This window comes from Diadema antillarum, unplaced genomic scaffold (genome assembly GCF_040938485.1).
Source record: "Diadema antillarum isolate AM-2024a unplaced genomic scaffold, OU_Dant_1.0 seq00001244_RagTag, whole genome shotgun sequence".
Taxonomy (NCBI): Eukaryota; Metazoa; Echinodermata; class Echinoidea; order Diadematoida; family Diadematidae; genus Diadema; species Diadema antillarum.
Window position 1 is genome coordinate 710,692 of NW_027272031.1, and position 20,352 is coordinate 731,043.

General features: G+C 39.8%; 1 protein-coding gene across 1 annotated transcript in view; it reads right to left on the minus strand.

The window, feature by feature from the left end:
* Nucleotides 1-2,570: 2,570 nt before the first annotated feature.
* The window catches only part of LOC139745246 (mitogen-activated protein kinase kinase kinase 3-like), a 92,052-nt gene continuing 74,270 nt past the window's right edge, over nucleotides 2,571-20,352 (minus strand). The window contains exons 5-17 of the mRNA XM_071655650.1: nucleotides 19,246-19,289; nucleotides 15,593-15,704; nucleotides 14,649-14,816; nucleotides 13,795-14,046; nucleotides 13,163-13,236; nucleotides 11,231-11,283; nucleotides 10,506-10,595; nucleotides 9,339-9,569; nucleotides 8,367-8,515; nucleotides 7,612-7,737; nucleotides 7,125-7,254; nucleotides 6,361-6,535; nucleotides 2,571-5,205 (exon numbers count right to left, since the gene is read on the minus strand). Coding sequence (XP_071511751.1) covers nucleotides 4,968-5,205; nucleotides 6,361-6,535; nucleotides 7,125-7,254; nucleotides 7,612-7,737; nucleotides 8,367-8,515; nucleotides 9,339-9,569; nucleotides 10,506-10,595; nucleotides 11,231-11,283; nucleotides 13,163-13,236; nucleotides 13,795-14,046; nucleotides 14,649-14,816; nucleotides 15,593-15,704; nucleotides 19,246-19,289 — 1,842 coding nt within the window. The 3' untranslated portion in view covers nucleotides 2,571-4,967. The remainder of the gene's footprint in view (nucleotides 5,206-6,360; nucleotides 6,536-7,124; nucleotides 7,255-7,611; nucleotides 7,738-8,366; nucleotides 8,516-9,338; nucleotides 9,570-10,505; nucleotides 10,596-11,230; nucleotides 11,284-13,162; nucleotides 13,237-13,794; nucleotides 14,047-14,648; nucleotides 14,817-15,592; nucleotides 15,705-19,245; nucleotides 19,290-20,352) is intronic.

Below are 20,352 nucleotides of genomic sequence, written 5' to 3' on the forward strand. Positions count from 1 at the left end.
ATCCCCATAACAAACTGTGTACAGCTTTATTATCACTGATCTCTGTGTAAAAGTACACATGCAGCCAAAGAATCTCAACTGAAATTAAATGTTACTGACGAGCGTACACTTTGATGCACATATTTGCAAAAGGGCAATTCTATTCTAGCAGCCATTAGCTAGGAATAGTTGTTTTTTAATGTATCCCCATAGGCTGCGAATGAAGATAAATTCAATCGGGCTAACCTCCTCTCCACACCCTACCTGGGGGGGCATTTCATGAAGCATTTTGTCCGACAAGGTTGTCGGACAAATTTGCTCTCAGCCAATCAGATGCAAGGATTTCAGTAGCTTGTAACAGTTTGTCAGAAAAATATCTGACCAAAACGCTTCATGAAATGCCCCCAAGGACTTTAAAGCAATTTCTATTGACACTTTCAAATTTGTGTAGGGAAAACAGGGTAAAAATTAGATTTATGTAGTGGAAATTGCAAAATTAAAGGAAAGGTGATCACCCAAAAGGTGAGTACACCAGAGTGATTGATTCACATTTTGTAACCAGGCACTGATCAAAGAAAGTATTCATTGAGTGATATAACGGCAACATGGATGAGACAACGAAACAAAGACTAGAGTGATCGCCGGTCCATTTCCATGACAGCTGATGACGGAATGACTGAGAACAGGCGGGGAGGAGAGAGGGATCTCTGAGAGAAAACAGTTTGTAGACATCACTACAGTCCAACCTCATTTATCTGACCATCACTTTTCCAGACCTATCTATTTTTCAAACAAGAAATGGCATGAGATTGTCTCATGCAAAAAAAAAAACACACACAAAAAACACAATAAAAAACAACAAAATCTTGCAAATACTAGGCAATAAGAAAGTTGGGATATAAATGTTGAATTCTTTTCATATTTACCAGTAATTTCCTTTCATTATCATTAGAGTTTAACCACGCAACTGCCATGCAAATCTTCTTAGAAATAGTAGACTGGCAATACTTTGTGCATAACCCAACAACAACTTGGGTTTGGGTATTGAGCAATATCATTTTATCTGGATGGCTGCCACTCTCAACATGGCCAGATGTCTGAGGTTGGACAGTAGGTGGTATAACAGTGATATTGGTACTACTGAGAGTTCTTTCTTCGTGGCTTCACATCGTATCTGTGAACGGTTTGCAAACCTTGTTTCTACCATGTCGATGGATCAAACTATCGATGATGCACTAAAATGGACCACTCCATCCATCCCACCCCCACCAGCAGTCCCTCCCCTTTTGGTGCCTGCATTGACAACCTGACAAAATGTTGTAGACATCAGGGACTCCTTCACACTCCGCCACAGAGTGCAGCATTACGGACACACTGTCTTGTTCAAGGACATATTAACCCATTGAGGACAGAGTAATTTTGCAACAACATGCATTTCCCACAGACACCTGCCCGAGTATACTCGGGACTCGTCCTCAACGGGTAAAAGAGAAAGGCATAAGGAGGTATGCTTTTTAGATCTGACAGTGTATAGTGATGCGATGTGGTAAGGGTCCTCGGGTACCATTAAAAGATCACTTTCATTATTGCAAATGGTCCAAAAAGGAACTAGTCATGATATCTCCTCTCAGCCATGATAGATTGTCAACCACAGGGACTTTATTCACACCATTCTCACTACAATCTCATCAATGATTTAAACTTTAAACTGATACATGATTAGCATTTTAATAAGACCACCTATTTCATCTAAAGCAATAAATACAATAGTCAGAGTAGGGCTCCATAGGCGGATATAGAATATGTCTACACTGTGCTGTGGAAAATGGGTAAAAATCGAGAGAAAGGAGGAGATTAGTGAAGAAGGATGCAGCATAACAGAGAAACTTTACACTAGACTAGAATGTCGAGAGAGAGAGAGATAGGTATGATAATGCCCTGCCCCGATTGCGGTACCTGAGCCAGGCACATGTGGCATGAGGTATAGGCATGTCCAAGCATGGTCTGTGGCAGGGCAATACTGTATACACCATATATTTCGCGAGTCTAAATTTTCGCGAATCGGGAATTCCCGACGATTTCGCGAGTGGTTAAATTCGCGATCGTGGAGTCCTGTACTGAACAGAGAAATGTACACGCATACGTCACATCTACATCGGGATCAGAGTCAATATTTCCGCGTGTCTTTAATTTCGCGAATAGCACCTGACTCGCGAAATTCGCGAAAATTAAAACCTTGTGAAATATTCCATGTATACAGTATTTTGCGATGTTCTCCAGGGGCAATATAATGGTTATCGTATCATATTATATAATATCATATCATCCTGTATATCGAGACGAGGAGAGGCAAAGGGCAACATACATACAGCATTGAGACCTGTTTCTACAGCGCAACGGAATTTCAGTTTTGACCGATGACCCGAGGATTGTACAATGGGTGAGTGGACACAAATAATGTGATGACAGAGAGATGCAGTCGGTGTGAATTGGACACGAAAGGCAACTGGGAACTTCTGAAAGATGAAACAGAAACAATCTAGACAATAATCGTATTTCTCATTTACATTCAAGGTACTGGTGTGATCAGGCACTTTACTGTGTGAGAAATCTGGACCGACAACCTCTGGACTTGAAAGAAAGTCTGTTAAATACACTTTGAGACAACAAAAACAATTCACTTTGTGACTTGATATAGAGATTTACATAAGATATAACAATACTGACGCCTACGAGTAAACATGCGGAATATCAGGTCTTGGTAACATTGCATGTTTGACACTTACCCCTAATCTTCCGCTAAGAGTGTGCATATATGATCTGTTCTTCATACCTATATAAATGTATAGTACAATACTTTATACACATACACATTTATATACATACACAGATACAAAACAAAAGTGTACAAGACATGGCTGTAAGGACACACACATTGATACGCAAATATAAGCCTGTATCTTTGCACATACTTCATTCCATGTGCTTATCACAGTTGATTGGGGAAAAAAATGCTATGAAGGCATAGACAAAGAAGCCTTTGTATTTTCAGAGCATTTACCTCTGAACTAGGAAATACTTTGTGAGCATGTATACGACTAATCTTGCTGTGTGTAACGGTTCTAAAATGGTGCCACTCAGCGTGTAAACGAGGGCGGATGCAATTTTCTCCGATAAGCACTCAATTATGTTCGCCATTTCAAACATTAAGAACACAACAACAAACAAAGAAAGAAAAATGTTGTAAAGAACAGGGCTGTTAAAGCCCCATGGACAACCTGCATCAAAATGCTCTTATTGCGTTTTGTTACTTGATGATCTGTCATCTTACATAATTTGTAGACAATGTCTACCAAGCGCCAAACACAGCAATGGTACAAAGTCAGATGTAATCATTCCACACATGAGCCCTCTCACAACAGCAACATTAATCATATTTTGTTTGCACATATCGTCTTCATATACGTCGCATTCTAGTCGCCTTTTCTGGTCCACAGTAAGCTGTCAAAGAAATGCAGCATCAACATGTAAGGATACACAAACTTCATATTCCTCCCTCGCTTTCAATCACTTTCTCTTTAGTTTCAGTCTTACTCTGACAATTTGATCCTAGGTTGGGGAGAAGACACGTGAATATATAGACTTAGAACTCATTTCCATTATATGTGCATACAATTCTCCTAAAACACTGGAGCAGAGCATTTGGGGTTCTGAGGCATAATCTCATATCTAAGCAATATTGTAAAGGATTCCAATGTCGATCCCAATGCATCATATGAGGAGGACAAATTATCCATCCTGATTGTAAGTGAAGTCTTTTGCTGTAGAGGGATCCATACACAGAGAAATGGTTTCGACCAGACATCAAGGTCCACCATGGATATAAGCCCATGTTTGACCAAGCAAACTCAAATGATGTGAATTTTCTGCACAAAGAGCCGGGACAGAGGTTACAATCTTTAAAGCAGCGCAACAATTGTGCAGTCTTGCATTGCAATTTTCGACAGATTTGATTTATTCTCTTTGGAATCTCTTAGAAGGTCTCATGAGATAAGGAGGGGTGTCTGGAGTCAAGGTCACGACCTCTGACTTCCTGTTCCTGTCTTACACTCTCCCACTGTCTCTTACTGCGAGGTGAAGGACTAGGGGTTGAAACACCGGATGCTTGGCTGGCCAAAGAAGGGGGGGGGGGGGTGGAGAAGGAACCAAGCATTGTGGAGCTGGAAGGAGCAGGGCATTCATGGCTACCTTATAATGGTCTCAAATCTACATTCTAAGCCCATTCAATGTCTCGTGTCTTCTCCTGGGTGTATGCCATCACAGCGAGCATTATTAATGTCAGTACATGTTTCATCTTGACATATCTACAGGGTCTGAAGTAGTTACAAATTCAATGATTACACAACACAATACATGCACCCTACTGTAGTTGAAATTGGTATAAATTAGAGATACTTAAATATTACACAACAACATAGGTGCTGAAATAGTGGTGTCGAAACTAGCAAAGCCAATGCAGGAAAATAACTCCTCCACGTGCTTGCTTGAGTTGATTATCGATGAATTCGTGGATGTTTTCTCGCCAATGCTGGACAAAGTCGTTGCAATTTACACACACACACACATACGCACACCTGCACAGTGGCAGCCATCTGCGTGTGTTTGGTGCAGCCTATGGCTAACAAGTCTTTTCTAGTACCATAGAGTGGAATGGTTGGCCTTGGGTGACACAGAGATTGCAGTCCACTACCAGTCCTCCGCTGAATGAGTGGAGCTCATCACTCCAGTCATCGCACTTTCCACTTGGACACGAAGCGTTCTTGGAACATTAAACACACACACACACAAACAGGGTTTTTCCCAGCTGTTTTTCGGTGGACTTTAACTGCCACACACCAAGATCCATGCCATCTTTGTTGCAAGTATTTGGAAATGCTTCAAGAAAAATGAAGTCCGCGGTCCGGGAGTTGACACAACTCCCGACCCTGCTAATCCATGGGAGCAGTCCTTACAAAGTCGTGCCGTAAGAGTTCGGCCGCTGCCGGCCGCTCCGGTATCTTTTTACTGAAGCAGAGCTTGAGAAAGTTGCGGGCGGCCTCGGAGACGTTTGGTGGAAGTACGGGGTCCGTCTCCTGGGTGGCGATCTTGAAGATGGCTGCCATGGCCTCGTAGTCCGCCCACGGAGGCTTGGTGGTCAGCATTTCAACCACAGTACAGCCGATGCTCCTGGGGTTGAGAGACCAGCAACAGTAAACATCAACTTTCAGCAACAATAACATGATATTTGGCTGATGTCATAAAAATGGTTCTCTGAAATGCACTTGAGCATAATTTGCATGACATGTAAAGCTGCAGCTAGAAGTGTTATATCTGTGTATACTGGTAGCAATGTAGATGAAAAAGATGCTTTGATTGATGAGACAGTAACAAAGAGTGAGATCAAAGAAAGAGGAGTGTAAAAGATGCAGCCCTGTATACTGGTGTGTGAGTGTGTCCCTTTACATCATGTCCTCTGGCTTTCTCTCTGAGCTATTTTTCTAGGAAACTCTACAAGCAAGTGCTAATACTTTTGGTTTGTTTGGGGTTTCTTACCAACAGAAAAACAGTCAAAATGGTCACTCTCAGTATACGTTCTAGATAATACATCATTAAGCATCAATATCAGAGGACACAAAAACTGGATTTCTGCACATCACACAAGGAATTCAGCAACATTTAGGTGCAATCACAGTAATGAATACATAGGGTGACGGTTACATACACAAGACATTGCTGTCATCGAATATGCACTGTATTGGACAAATTAAAAACACAGGAACCGTTGTAGAGATCTGTCCAATGTGATTTATTTCATCACATTTTCACCACTTTCTATTTGGCGCAATATTAAATGTTCCAATCAAAATCATTATTATCATCATCGTCTCATCATCACTATTACTGATATTACTATTACTATTACATCACTATTACTATCCTATCAATCCCCAAGGCCAATGTAGGAGATTTTCTGTCAATTACCACATACTGGTTCTTTGCTCTAGTCCCCTTCAATAATGATTTCTTCTATTTTTCAGTTGTTCAAATATCATCATCACCAAAGTCGTCTCTAAATACTGAAAAATTCACTAAATCTTGTCATATATCACTATACTGGCGACTCCCACTACATCAAAGTCCTCTGTACCAGAAGTTTCCTTTTTATTACGTCAACATTTTGTTATACTCGCACGAATGGAGTATACAGACATACAAAACAAGAAATGATGTTGGAATCTGAATTTTTCATTTATTCTTCAAAAAATTTCTTTGTAACCGTGTTTGTTAAAAGCGGGAGCACACTGCAACTCATTTATCACTTGTGACCTCAGCACCACCTACCATACGTCGGCTTTCCTCCCGTAGCCGTCCCCATTAATGATCTCCGGACTCATCCAATAGGGCGTCCCCGTGACCGTCTTCATGCCGGTGATGTGGTTGTGTATCGTCTGGAGTCTGGTCGACGCCCCAAAGTCAGCCAGCTTCACGTTGCCTGCCGCCCTCAACACGTTGGCTCCTGGAGAAACAAGAGAACCAGGATGAATGCAAACTCTTCCCTTCATCCCCTACCTCCACAGCCCAAGACAAAACCTTTACAAAGAATTTTTGCTATGGCTCTTAAAGACACAAATACTCTAATCTTCAGGACAATTCTAGACTAGTTCAAAGTTAGTCTGAAAAGAAAGAGTAAAATTCAATAGGCACAGCAGTAAAACAGATGATTTGACAGGTAATGAACACACACTACTTACAATGTCTCTTCTACTATCGTGCATAATTGCAGTTTGTATATATCAAATTTATGTTATTTTAATGGCTACAAAGAATAACTCCAAAAGAACTGTGTTACTTGCCATTTGGGCATGATAGCACATAGTGGCATTATTTCATCCCTTTCTCATTTCAGTCTTGTGTAACAAAGGATGCATCTCATTCTTTCCTTCCATTCAAATTAAGCACATGAATGATGATCATGATATTGACCAAACTGCTCATTCTAGTGAACATAACAAAAATGTTGCCCTTGCTGGAAGCTCTGGCAGCATATTTCAAATGTTCCCCTCGTGATCACTACAAGCAGACAACTCCATAAGTTGGCTTCATACCTTTGATGTCTCTGTGTACTATGTGATGGTCGTGTAAGTATGCAGTGCCTTCAAGAATTTGCCGGGTGTACTTTCTCGTCACCATTTCCGTCAGAGGCCCGTAGAGTCTAAGTTCATCCTTTACCGAGCCCTGCAAAGAAAAATGAATAGATACATAATGAAAAATTTGTAAAGAGGAACAAAAAATCATGACATTTTAACAAAAGGTCACACTTCCACATACCAACATCACACTGACAATAAAGACTAAAAGGATAGAAACTCACATAAAATCACATTGCCCCGTTCTTATTTGTAATAAAAGAACAAAGTGGGGGAGGGGACTCTCTAGTTTCTTGCAAACATGAACAAGAACCAACAATGAAATTCATGATAATACAACCATCTGCCTTCAATTTTTTTACAAAAGTTTGTGGAAGATCCAACCAGTGATGATGCGGCAAGATGAGGAAAAAAGGGCCAGCATAGCAGTGAACTTTGAACTCACCCCTGACATAAACTCCATGAATATTGACAGTGTGCCATTCTCTTCCAGACAGCCATAGTATTGCACTATCCTTGGGTGCTGCAGGTTGCGTAACAGCTCAATCTCTTGCTTCAGTGATTGCACCTCCTAAAATTGGCAACAATACAACATCTGATTAAATTTCTGAATTCTTTCTTTCTTTCCTCTATATCTTTCTCTCTTTTATGCTGTGTGTGAGATTTTTCATGCCCATTGAGCACTCAGAGTGAGTGGTATGCGGCATTATAAATACCCCCTATTATCATTATCATTGTTTGCTAATGACTTTCAAGGCATTAATTGGCTTCTGATATATGCAGAGAAAAGTGGAAGTGCAAACTGAAACAAAAAAGTGAATGGTCTTCCCTAAATTGGCAATACACAAGTCATTCAGGGACGACACCTTTTCTTCAAAATAATACTGGACCACATGTGGATTAGCAATGCTTGCTTTATACACAACAGGAAAAGCAGCAACAAAATGTAGAAATATCTCTGGACAAGAATGAGAGATTACTCCACAGTGTGAAATCCTCGTTTGCAAAAGGAAAATGATCTCAATGGAAGATTGCTAGAAAAGAAGCGAATGTAACAATGATGCATCGTACACATAAAGAAGTTATGATAGACACAAAGCTAGGTTGCATGACAAGGTAACAGTCTGACAAGCTTCAACGGTTTAATGGGGGAAATATTGATAATGTAGGAAGGAATAAGAATTCCTGAATCATCCTTACTTTTCTCGCATCAGTATTGCTGTTTTCGGTTGGCACCTGCTTCACTGCTAACTCTCGTCCCGTGTCTGCATCATAGCAGACATAGACGACACCAAACGCTCCTTGACCCAGCATCTTCCCTCGTTGCCAATTTGTCGGTGCTCTCGGCGCTACAAGAAGAAACCAAAAAAATGGGTATACAATGTCTGATGATCACGTCATTTCAACAACATAAAAGAATCAATGATGCATTTGTCCCTGAAAGTATAGGATACAGAATGGCACTGTTTATGTACTGACTGTAAAACGAGGAATGTTCACATGCATTTTAATTTTGCACATTTCGCAAGACCCAAGATTCACAAAATCAAGTGCATCCGAAAGTTCTTGTCTGCACTTTAGGCACTGAATGCCAGCGGCAATTCATGAAAATGTCATGCCTTATTCATCTCATGTTTTAAAGTAGTTCTTTCTGTCTATCAACATCCATTAAAACAACTGATCAGCATTTCTACTTGGTTATACTTTAATCACTGTACTGACAGAGTGTTTAGAATAAAATGTCTCATTCTTGGGCAGGATTCAGCCTCAATCTTGTCCAAGAAGAAGACATTATATGCTAAACACTCTGTCAGTACAGTGGCATAGTTTGATTTCTGGGACTTCTCAGAGAGTGTACAGTGCATAACCACACAAGAACTCACAGTGGGCAGTTCTTAATCTGGATGATAACCAATTCTTACTTTTCTTTTTTCCTTTAACACCTGGTGTTGTCCTTGTCCAGGAAAAAAATGTGTGTTAAACAGAGTAGCCTACGCTGAGAACTGTTAAGGTTAAGCATGTGTATTACCGCAGACTGGCCTGCATTTAGTGTTGTCTAGGCAAATGTGTGCAATATATGGATTGGCCCACACCTGGTGATATCGATGTCAAACATGCATATTACACAGAGTGTGCTACACCTCGTGTTAAGATGCCATGGTGTATACTTACACCTGGTGTTGTCTAAGGCAAACGAGTGGTGATAGGACCCTGATAGACCCTCCAGGTCACCCTCTGTCCACCTCCTTGGAATGCTGCCGTCCGTATCATAGTCTGGGCTGTTTATACCGCTACTGCTGCTCCGCCCGAGCGATGACATCGAATCCGATGTCGGGGCCTGGTCATCATGCATCGACGACAGTGGCGGCCTTTTGACAGCTCGACTTGGAAATGTCTTTCGACCTGTAGCAAAGGAAACCAAATAACGGTTTATTAATGCCTTTACATTTATCTAAATTTGTCTTTTTTAGTGTGTGTTGTTGACAAGCTACAAGTTCATATGACATTCAGAAAAGAGAACTGTTTTTGAGAGAGAGCTGCTTGCATAACTTTACAGCAGTACAAATGACAAGGAAAGCTTGAATTCAAAGTCACAAATGTTGTGAACCCCCCCCCCCCAAAAAAAAAAGGAAGTCTTTCACATGTTTAGCCTTTCCACCTAGCATTCTTTCCTCCATGTCTATGCACAAACATCTCAAAAGGTTGTAATCAAAAAATTCTTTTCATGGCAAGGTTCAGCTGACTTATAGGTCTCTGCAAAGCATGCTCACGTACTGTATACGTTGTTATTTTCGCGTACAGATATTTTCGCGAATGAGGAGGTCACAGACATTTTCACGAGATGTTGTTTTCGTGAATTGACACAGAGGCCTTCATAAGCGCACTACTACCTTAGCGTATGGTGATATTTTCATGTGTTGTTAAATTCGCGGTCCAATTGTGATTTGCAACTTATACAGTAAGTCTAAAACAATTTTCATTGAACTTCTCACTCCTAGCATTTGTTTCTCTTACACTGTCAGTGTCATTGAAGTCACAATTCACTTTTCTCAGCGACTTTGCCTATGGATTATCTATATCCAATTCGAAATGGGATTTGGCTCAATCATTTCCTTTATCTAGTTCACTTTCTTTTTGCTACGAGAGTGAAGCAATGCTTCCTTCAATCAATCAATGTCACCTGCAGAAGATGCTCACGAAGCATGAACCACTGTCAAAGGAACATAAAATTATCGTACAAGTGGAAACGAAAAACCCTCAAAGTGCAACACGCAGTCCCGAAAATCCTCATCTATCACTTTCCCAGGCGATTTGCTTCCGTTATGAAAGATGTCTTACCATCATCTGTGTCTATTCTCGAAGACTTGACGCTCTGTCTCGACGGGAATGTGCCTCCTTTGATCATCCCTCGACCAACCTGAGAGTTTTCTGTTCACAGAATCGGAAGAAAAGAGTATGAGATGTTACAATCAATCAATAATTACTATCATTAACTATCACTGCATACTACTCAAAACTATTCAAAAAAAAAAAGAAGAAGAAAATGTCAATTAATCATTCTTGAGATTGCAACTGATTAACAATTCATTCATATGAATAAATAATTCTTGTGACTAAATCAGAAGCTGAAGAGCTTAAAAGAGTAAAGTTTGCATGCACTCTCTGCAAATGAACAACTAAGTATGGAAGCAATTTTTTTTTCAGTTGAGTTGCCATCTTACATGTACAATCAGCCTATGGAATCATGGAAATAATCTCTCTTCTTAACAACAGAAACAAACCGGTTTTTTGAAGATATGATAATCACACTAATAAGATTGCCTACATATGAACAAACTTGAGTTCCTTTTTCTGGAAAATCTACGAGAATGAAACATCGCAATGCCATATGAGAACATGTTAAACCATTAGAGACAAAAACAAGTATATTATATGTATGATAATCTCATGTGTAAACAGAACCACAGAAAATTAGCTCGTGTGTAGGACTGTGGTCATCTTACTAGGAGGAAGTGGTTCAACTCTGTATTTATTGCAAGACAGAGCCACCCAGAACGTCTTACCTAAGTCTTCGTGATTAGCACAGCTTTGTGACTTGAAAATCTTCCCTGTGGCGCTGTGGGGAGTAAGAAATCAAAGCAGAGTTGAACATACATTTTTTCTTTATATTTATTTTTTATTATTTTACACTTCACTTCTGACCTTTACTAGCTGATCTGCTGGACGAACGAAAAGTTCTAGGAAAGGACAGGCAAATGCTATTGTTAGATTTGTAGTATGATGGTATGCTGGGTACTTTGTTTTACAAGGGAAATTCATGTTTGAATAATCCTCAGGTGGCATAGAAATAAAGGACATGCAGAGACTCCAACCCCAAGCACCTTCTGATCTGGAGATTCTCCTGCCTGAAACCCCTAGCAAACGGGAGACTCAAAGTTGATGTGTGCGAAGCGCGAAATTCCCAGGGTTCTAGATGCTCTCTGGTGCTGTCTAAGGCTTATTTTTTCAACATACGATAGAAATATGTAAGAAATCCTTTCCAACGGGAGACAAAGAGCCAGGGCGGGAGAAATTAAATCTCAAACGGGAGAACGGGAGATTTTGCAAAAATGGGTTTTCGGCGGGAGATCTCCCGTCGAAAACGGGAGAGTTGGAGTCTCTGGACATGTACATTCCACAGCTACTATAATAATATATTCCACAATATGTAATGTTTACCATGTTCAGAGTGACATTATGACATTTATGTGTCTGTCATACTTTAAGCCTGCCTGTCATCAGAAGTCATGAATGACTTTAACCTTCTACGGTGCGACTGTTATGTGAGAGGACCGACAATATCACACATCCCATTCAGTTTTCTCCTTTACATGCAATCATTCTCAAAATCCCAAGTCAGATTGTGGACACTGACGTGACTAAATCCCACGCATTGTATGATGTGATAGCTGGGCCTTGAACACCCGGTCAGCATTTGTAAGTTTTCTCTGCTTCACAGCTTAAAACCAGGCTAATCCTTCTCTCACAATGTCACATGGCATTACACACTCTTGATGCGATTACTCCCAGCTATTGCTTCAGTGAGCTTCAAGGTACATTCTTAGCACTGTCTGACAGCCAGGATATATGACTTTAAGCCTACTCTGGATACAATATAGCAAGACAGGATTTAAGGAATGTGAATAGTGGATATTCCACAGAACTTCACAGAATATATCACTTATTAAGATGACAGTACAACAGACATTCACAGCTTCTGGCGCTGTATCTTAATAGCCAGAAACAAATGTAGACAGTAGCTATAGCAAATCTATACAGTACTAAAGCCTGTTGTTACATTCTCATGACGACAGCAGCTATATATGGGACTATGTTGTCTTCTTTAAAACCATTAAGCCCTTGGATTCTTTGTGTGAGTGTTTTTAAGTCTATACCTCTCACAGCTTGGTAGGATGGTCTATGGGTAGGGATGGAGAGAAATAAGTATCTTTTAAAGCATTTGTTTGAGATTCTCAGGAAAGTGACAAGTTTACTGCGATTATGACAGTGAATGTCTGTGCATGAGACTGAAAACAATGAGTAGAAAACCCTCTTCTGGCATCTGAGAAGATGTGGACGCTCGGCGTGAAAAGAAAAGTGAAACTCACTTTCTCTCTGGAGTTAAAAGCAAAACATTTGCTATACACTCCGAAAGCTCATCAATTTTAAAACTGCAGATTGGTCACGGTCAACTGCACGCAGTACATACTTTGGTTTCATGAAGGGCTAGTTCAGGAAAGTTAAACAACGCAAATTGCATTCACTTCAAAACCACAAATCTCACATAAAAGTTATCAACAGCACATCCTTTCCTTGAAAAACTAGTTTCCAATTTCTAGATTGTCCCCTGCCTGTGTAATAAAATGCAAAGCATGATAGAATAATACTCAGACTAATTTTCCTCTCTCTTCTCATTAATCATCACCAAGTCTGTCCCGCTTAGTGCGTATACATACCTTCCTAACGAATGGCTACCCATTCTGATTTTATCTAGTGACTGTTGGCTACCATCTGGGCTGCCCATTATTCTCTGAAAAACAAAAGAACAAGCACAAAAACAAAGTTACACATCAGTGTGCGATTGGCCATTTAACCATTGTGGATTCAAGACAATTTCCATCATATATTCAATGACATAATTATTTATATATTCTAACATTTGTGAGTTCTCTCTTAACTGGGAAAAGATGTTGACTCAAATTGCATTAGACATATATTTTAAACCTTCTCATAGGATCTTGCTGGCATGAACATATTATATTTGTGGTTATTCCTAAATTTCTTTCAACGAGTAAAGTAACAACAAATGGAAAATACAATTTGCTCCAGCTTCAAACAAATCATTTCTTTTAACACGTTTATCTGCCATGAAATATCAGTTAAAAATGTTCTGACCCCCCCCCCAAAAAAAAAAAAAACCTTAATATATGAAGGGATAACAAGACTACAACCTGCACATTAAATCTTGGGACTTTTCATGGCAGATTGGACCTAACTCTTTTCCAATTAGCAGCATAATTTTCAAAGATTATTGTAGACAATGGTAGTATAGCTTGCTTATGACACATTCATGTGTCAATCAACTTACATCTTCAGGTGGTTCTGGAATGAAGGCCCCCTCCCCAAACGACTGGTGTCGTGCCATACTGGGTAGTTCAGCATCCGCCGGCACGTATCCGGGGGGCGGCGACGGGTTCGCATTGTCACGTGTGGGCATCTCCTGGGTGGAGAAGCGTTTGTAGGCCTCCTGGCTGTGGCCACCCCGTCCCCCCATCTGGGGGTCTTGGGGGACGGATTGAGACCTGGCTGGCGACGTATGCTTTGTGCCTCCGCTTCGTATCTGCGTGTTAGGGGGGAGGGCGAAATTTTTTTCTTTGATCAGTACCCTTCACATATCATTCTTTGTATCTTTGTAAAAATCAAAATTTTCATCACGATGTCTACATTGAGATATCAACGCTTGGTATACAAAATATTCACTTTTGATTAAAGCTCGATACTCAATCATTGGACTTATATTACGGATCTGACTAGTCGAAAGTCATGTCACACTTTTAATTTACATTTTGTAAACTTTGGGTAGAATGGCTAGTTCAGATATAAAAGCTACTATGCTATCCAGAAGAATTACAATGATCATGCACACTCCTATCACCATTTCGTTTCTCAAGCGTGATATGATGACTACATTCTTCTCTTAAAAGGGGCAACATGATCTGAGGTCGTATATATTGATAATATACATTTTTTGTTTTTACATTAAGATCCCACATTACTTTAAAGACTGAGTGCTCTGGTCTTATTTCTTGTCCTATTTAGCTTTGATGATGATAAACACTTGCTGCTACCATGAAATTCACAACCGCCTTCGTACAATTCATACAAACTAAGCTCACCATATCAAGGACAGCTAGTGAGACATAGCTGAATACTGAAACTTACCGCCGTATCATAGAGTTCTCTTTTGGAGCTCCCATTGTTGTTTGACGATGCTGCCGTTACCATGGACGCGGGAGTGAGGTGAACTCTGAGACTCTTGGCGTTTGGATTGGCATCTGTTATCTCCACGGCCTGACTTAGGTCTTTCTGGTCCTTAATTGGTATTAATAACTGTAGGTGAAAGGGAAACAATTAGCCATTATGGTGATGTCGAACATACTAGATGAAAAGAGTATCTGTAAAATACTGATCAGGAAATTAACGCTCTCTCTTCATGCTGATTACTGATACATGTCCAGTCCCTCTTGTTCTTGACTCCTCTAGTGCTGCATACATACTAAAACAGCTTAAACATCTATCACTCATTCAAATGTGTGAAGACATATCCACTCGGGGGAACCACATGTGATCACTGTAACACAGGTTCATGTAAAACACATGATCTATTACCACAGCATTTCATGAGATCTCTTTGATAGTCACTATACAGATAACAGTGTCTGCTATGGCATTCCATTGCTGAGATAGGTCAGGCCACACATCATTCCTCGTCTTGAAGCTCCAGTAAATCCTTTAACCCATTGAGGACGAGTCCCGAGTATACTTGGGCAGGTGTCCATGGGAAATGCGTGTTGTAGCAAAATCAGTCTGTCCTCAACGGGTTAACACGGAAGTCATGAGAGTAACTGACTAACTTTGCTTTAATCAGTGAATTCTAGAAAAGACTGACACATTTTTGACAGGGCAGCTAGAGTATCGACGATGTAGATGACAGAAATGAATTTCAAGAAAATCCATGCAAGAGATATACATGTAAACAAATATGTGGGACTGATGATATCAATTCCTTATGCAAAACATCACAATACACAACATGTACAATTGAAAATTTGGTGTCAGAGACATTTTCTTGGATGTGTGGTCATGTGAAAAATTAAAAGGCTTACCGATGATGCATTGTTGTGATTTGTCAGAAACATTTCCAAGGGTTGACCGAAAGTCGTTCTGGCCTTCTGCACGAGGTCATCGTACTTGAGTGGCCGTGGGATAAGCAGCATTCTGAAAAAATAAAAATAAATAAAATAAAAGAAGCCTTTGGATTATTCATCAATGCAATTACATTATTGGCCTGATGACAAATCTAGTTTGGGGACATGAACCATTGGATGATCATTCTTCATGAATACTAACGCTCAAAAGGATACAACCATTCTAAGGATATAAAACCACTTCAGTAGCAAGGAATTCAATTGAGAAATCAACAAAATGTGGTGAAAATTATATCCTGACAAGCTATGGCTGTATGACAAAATTGTTGGACTCCAACGCTACACCTTGAGTGTTTTTTTATTGGCTGCAGGACATCCATGAAATTGTTTCACAAAATTCTGCATCAACCACTGTAAAAAGCTTGCAATGTCCACATTTACTTCCTTTATTCAAATGAAAGCTTGACAAACCTCTACCGTGCATGGAAGAGTCATCTTTGAATGTGAAAACACACACCTAACTTCTTACTTTTCTCTGCTGTGTTCCTATCATCCAATCTTGATTACTATCGAGAAAAATCTCGTCATACTGTGATCGATATCTGTATGAATTATACCCACAAGATGAGGGCCAGAGACTCACCTAGTGCCATCTAATGTACATACTGTAAAAAATGATATATTCGTGGCATGAAATTTTCGCGAATTGGAGCTGACAGCCTTTTTCGCGGCATGAAATTTTCGTGAATTGCCACTGGCGTTCAATGCATGTAGTGTAGACAAAAACTTTCACGTGCATTTTAATTTCGCGAATTTTGGCGCTCGCGAAATTTGTGAAATTAAAATGCACGCGAAAATTTCTCGTTTTACAGTATTTCACAGATAACCCAGCACCTAACCAAAGCAGCTGTACTGTGGATGACCACAAATTATGCACGTGACAGAATCTTGCTTTCACTCACCGTCACTCACTTTTAACCCAACATGGATGTAGAGAATACTGTAAATGTGGACATTTTCGCACGATTAATTTCTCGCGCTGAGCGGCTCAAAAACATATTCGCGGGTTCTTGAATTCGTGCTTTGCAATTGTCAACCCACTCAAAATGTGCAGAGGTAAGATTGTGAAGATATTTTCGCAGGTTTTAGAATTTGCGCTAGTCAAAAGTAGCGCGAAATACACAAAAATTAGTGTAATGCGAAAATTTTTGCATTTACAGGATATCAATACTTTTTAGTGAGCAGTCAAAGAGGGGATTCATGCAGTCCCCCCCCCCCCCCCCCCCCACCATGCCCCTCAATCTTAAAAATGGACTTTTAAGCAGTTAATGAGCCACTGGCGCAGCAAGAAGGAGTCAATTCCCATGTGCCACATAAAAGCGTGACTGATCATAACATCTGAGTGTGAGCTTGAAGTCATTTGTGTGCTCGACAAACTATCCAACAAAAACGGTTGCAAAAGGTTGCAAAAGGTTGACACCTTTGCACCGAAAAACACAAAATCGTGTGGGAATAGAAAAGGGAGGGGAAAAAACCCGAGAAAACAAAGAGAAAAGGTTTGACTCATTGTTGATGATGCTGCAGATGAAGAACGGAAAACGATATGAATCTCTTCCAGATTTGCCCTCACCCACTCCTCCGCCAAAGCCGACAATTGGCTCTCCGCTTTCTTGGAGATCGTTGCATTCGAGCTTGCAGCAATGGCGGGGAAATTCGCTAACAAGGCTGTGATTTATTGGGAGGAAATTGGATGTGACCTATCTAGGAGAAATAAGCGATAGCATCTCCTCTACTGCTGTCACAACAGTGCAGCGCAGGAACTTGGCAGGGCTGTAAAGTATCTCGGAATATTTGCAGATTCTCTCCAAACGTGTGACTGCACAGTGCGCTGTCCCTACAGTCACCTCCTGGACAGAATTCTAGAAAACGCATCTTAGAGGTAGCAGTCCCTCCACCGAAAATGTCTTTCGCAGTTTGTTTTTATGTTTGTTTGCGTTCTTTTTTTCTTTTTTTTTAAAGTAAAAAGATCTTATTGGTATTGGAGAAGATACCTTTAGAGCATAATATCATTTTTTTCCTAATTTTGAAAAGGAAACCAATTTAATGTGAATACCTGCTCTTAGGAGGTGCTAGTTCAAGGCAAAGGGACTCGTTTTATAATGAGGCACTACGTAACAGCTACAGAAGGCTTGTAGGAAGGATTAGTTCAGTGTCAAAAGAATGCTTTGAGAAAGACTCAATCTACATCTGTATGTCCAAAAGAACTGCTTTGTAAGGGGCTACTTCAGGGCAAGCAGATAACTTGAAGGGGCTATTTAAGGGTTAGGACTTGTCATTTGGAAGGAGGAGAGGAGGGGTGGAACAAGACTAGAAAAAATTATATTCTGCGTACATTGTTATACCGAAAAGTCATGACAAAACAAGTGTTTGGCATTACTGTCTTCCTTTGTTTCATAACTGATGATACATGCAGTTTAAAGTACAGACAACAATTGTACTAACATAAGAAATGAGCAGATTCCAACCAGTGTTCCTAATATACACAGCAAAGCTGGAGAAGTATTTAGTTTCATATTTCATGGTGTGAGAGAGAGGTATAGAACGAGGCATTATATCATAGAAATGGGATAGTGCGAAAGCGGAAATTGCCATGGTACATGTACTTTAAAGACATCCACAAGGCATGCTCAAACTTAAACTTATGTGGTAATGCTTGCACTTCAGGTGAACATTATGCAAAAGCCTTTGATATAGCGAATGTAAATAGTTGGCCTTATTATGTCTGGGTCTTTTTATTTTTAAATTTATATCAATCATGATTAATTTCCCATAAAGATGTTTTTTTCTGATGCAATTCTCCCCATAAAAAGAGCTATCGCCTTACAATCTGCGGCTGCCCTTTAAAATCACTTCCTCGGCTTCCCCGTGTAATTCCCCGAAGAACATGACGGACTTCATAATGCCTTGGAATTCCAGAAAGGTCAGCCCAGGGAATCTTCATGATTCAATATCAAATTGAATATCATGTTTCTCACTCACAGCTCACTTTTAATATCCTGTTCCTCTAAGTAGCAGTTCAAATCACCCTCAAGTTGAGGTGACACATGGACACATGGACAGTGTAGGGGGTAAAAATGTATGAATTCATCACATATATAAAGCTTCCACAAAACCAGAGATGGCTGTTATTAAAGTTTCTGGCTAAAAAATAAATGACTGTAGCTGATTTGCCAAATTCAGAGAAAATAAGCAGCCAAATTTTAGATGCAAGGATTTGAAAACATGACGACTAATTTCATCTCTCTATGATTACAATCGATCATTTGTATGACAGACAAAGGTTTATCCAGTCATGACACATTAGCATGCCTATCCAGCATCATACAAGTAGGCATAGAAGACATAAAGCAATATGCCCAAATATTTTGTCAATTAGAATAATGAAACTGCCAAAAGGAATGGCCTTAACCAGAAATTACATACCAATATGGAAATCATGCCACTATTAGAGAGAAAGAGACAGACAGACAGACAGACAGACAGACAAAGACAAAATACAAATACACATACAAACCATAAATGGAATATAAAATCAACATTTTTTTACTCACCTCTTTTCGCCATTGTACTCGAACTTGACTCTGATTTCATTTTGCTGGAATGGAGAAAAAAAATGAATACATAAATTCCATTGAATATGAAGGCACATTCTTCTTAGATTATAACAAATAACAATGAACAAAAATACAGGGCGACTATCTGAAACCCTGTGAGTGATCTCATGTCTTGGGGCAGTTGATATCTTATACTGAAAAACAAGGAATGTTAACATGCATTTTAATTTCGTGAATTTCGCTAGAGCCGAGTTTCGCGAAATTAAAATGCACGCTAAAGATCTTGTCTACACTACATGCACTGAATGTTAGAGGCAACTCACGAAAATTTCAGGCTGCGAATAAGGCCGTCGGCTCCCGTTGGCAAAAATTTCATGCCACGAAAATATTGTGTTTTACAGTAAGCCTTTCTAAATTCAACTAAATATTACAAGGAGAGAAAGCATTGATGTAAGACTAACATGTGTCCAATCGGAGTCCTGCATTGATGGATGAAGCAGCAGGAAGGACATCTTCTTTTTTTTCTTAAATTTCCTATTCTTTGCATTGAAAGCTAACATGCCTTCCCAGTCACCGTCTGAATAAAAGAATTTGATGGAAACACTCGAGTGTCCAACCTTTGCCATGAATTGAAGTCAGTGATTTAGCAACCAAAGCAGCTGTCAAACTGAGTAAAAAGATACTTTTTATGTTAATTCTTTTTTATTCAAACTTCCCTTTTCAACCAGGAGATAATTTAAATGAATTCTTTAAAAAAAAACAACAACAACAACACACACACACACACATACAAGTTACTTATGCCAGAATGATGTCATATGATAAAACACACACATACTCAAATACACTTTAGAACACATGCAGTTTCTACATGGTTACTTGGCAGAAACCAATACATTACACAGTTCAACATTGTTGAACTATTGAATATGTTTGACAGACCATGCCCTACAACAAAAAGAAAACAAAAAGAGTGTATAGGGGTGTATTTATAGTTCTATCTGCCACCAGTTTCAAGCCAGTTTTCTAGCCCAGAATTTGTGCAAATCAAGACATCTCTTTTGTGAGAAAACAGTACCCTGGGCACTGCATGACTGAACAAGC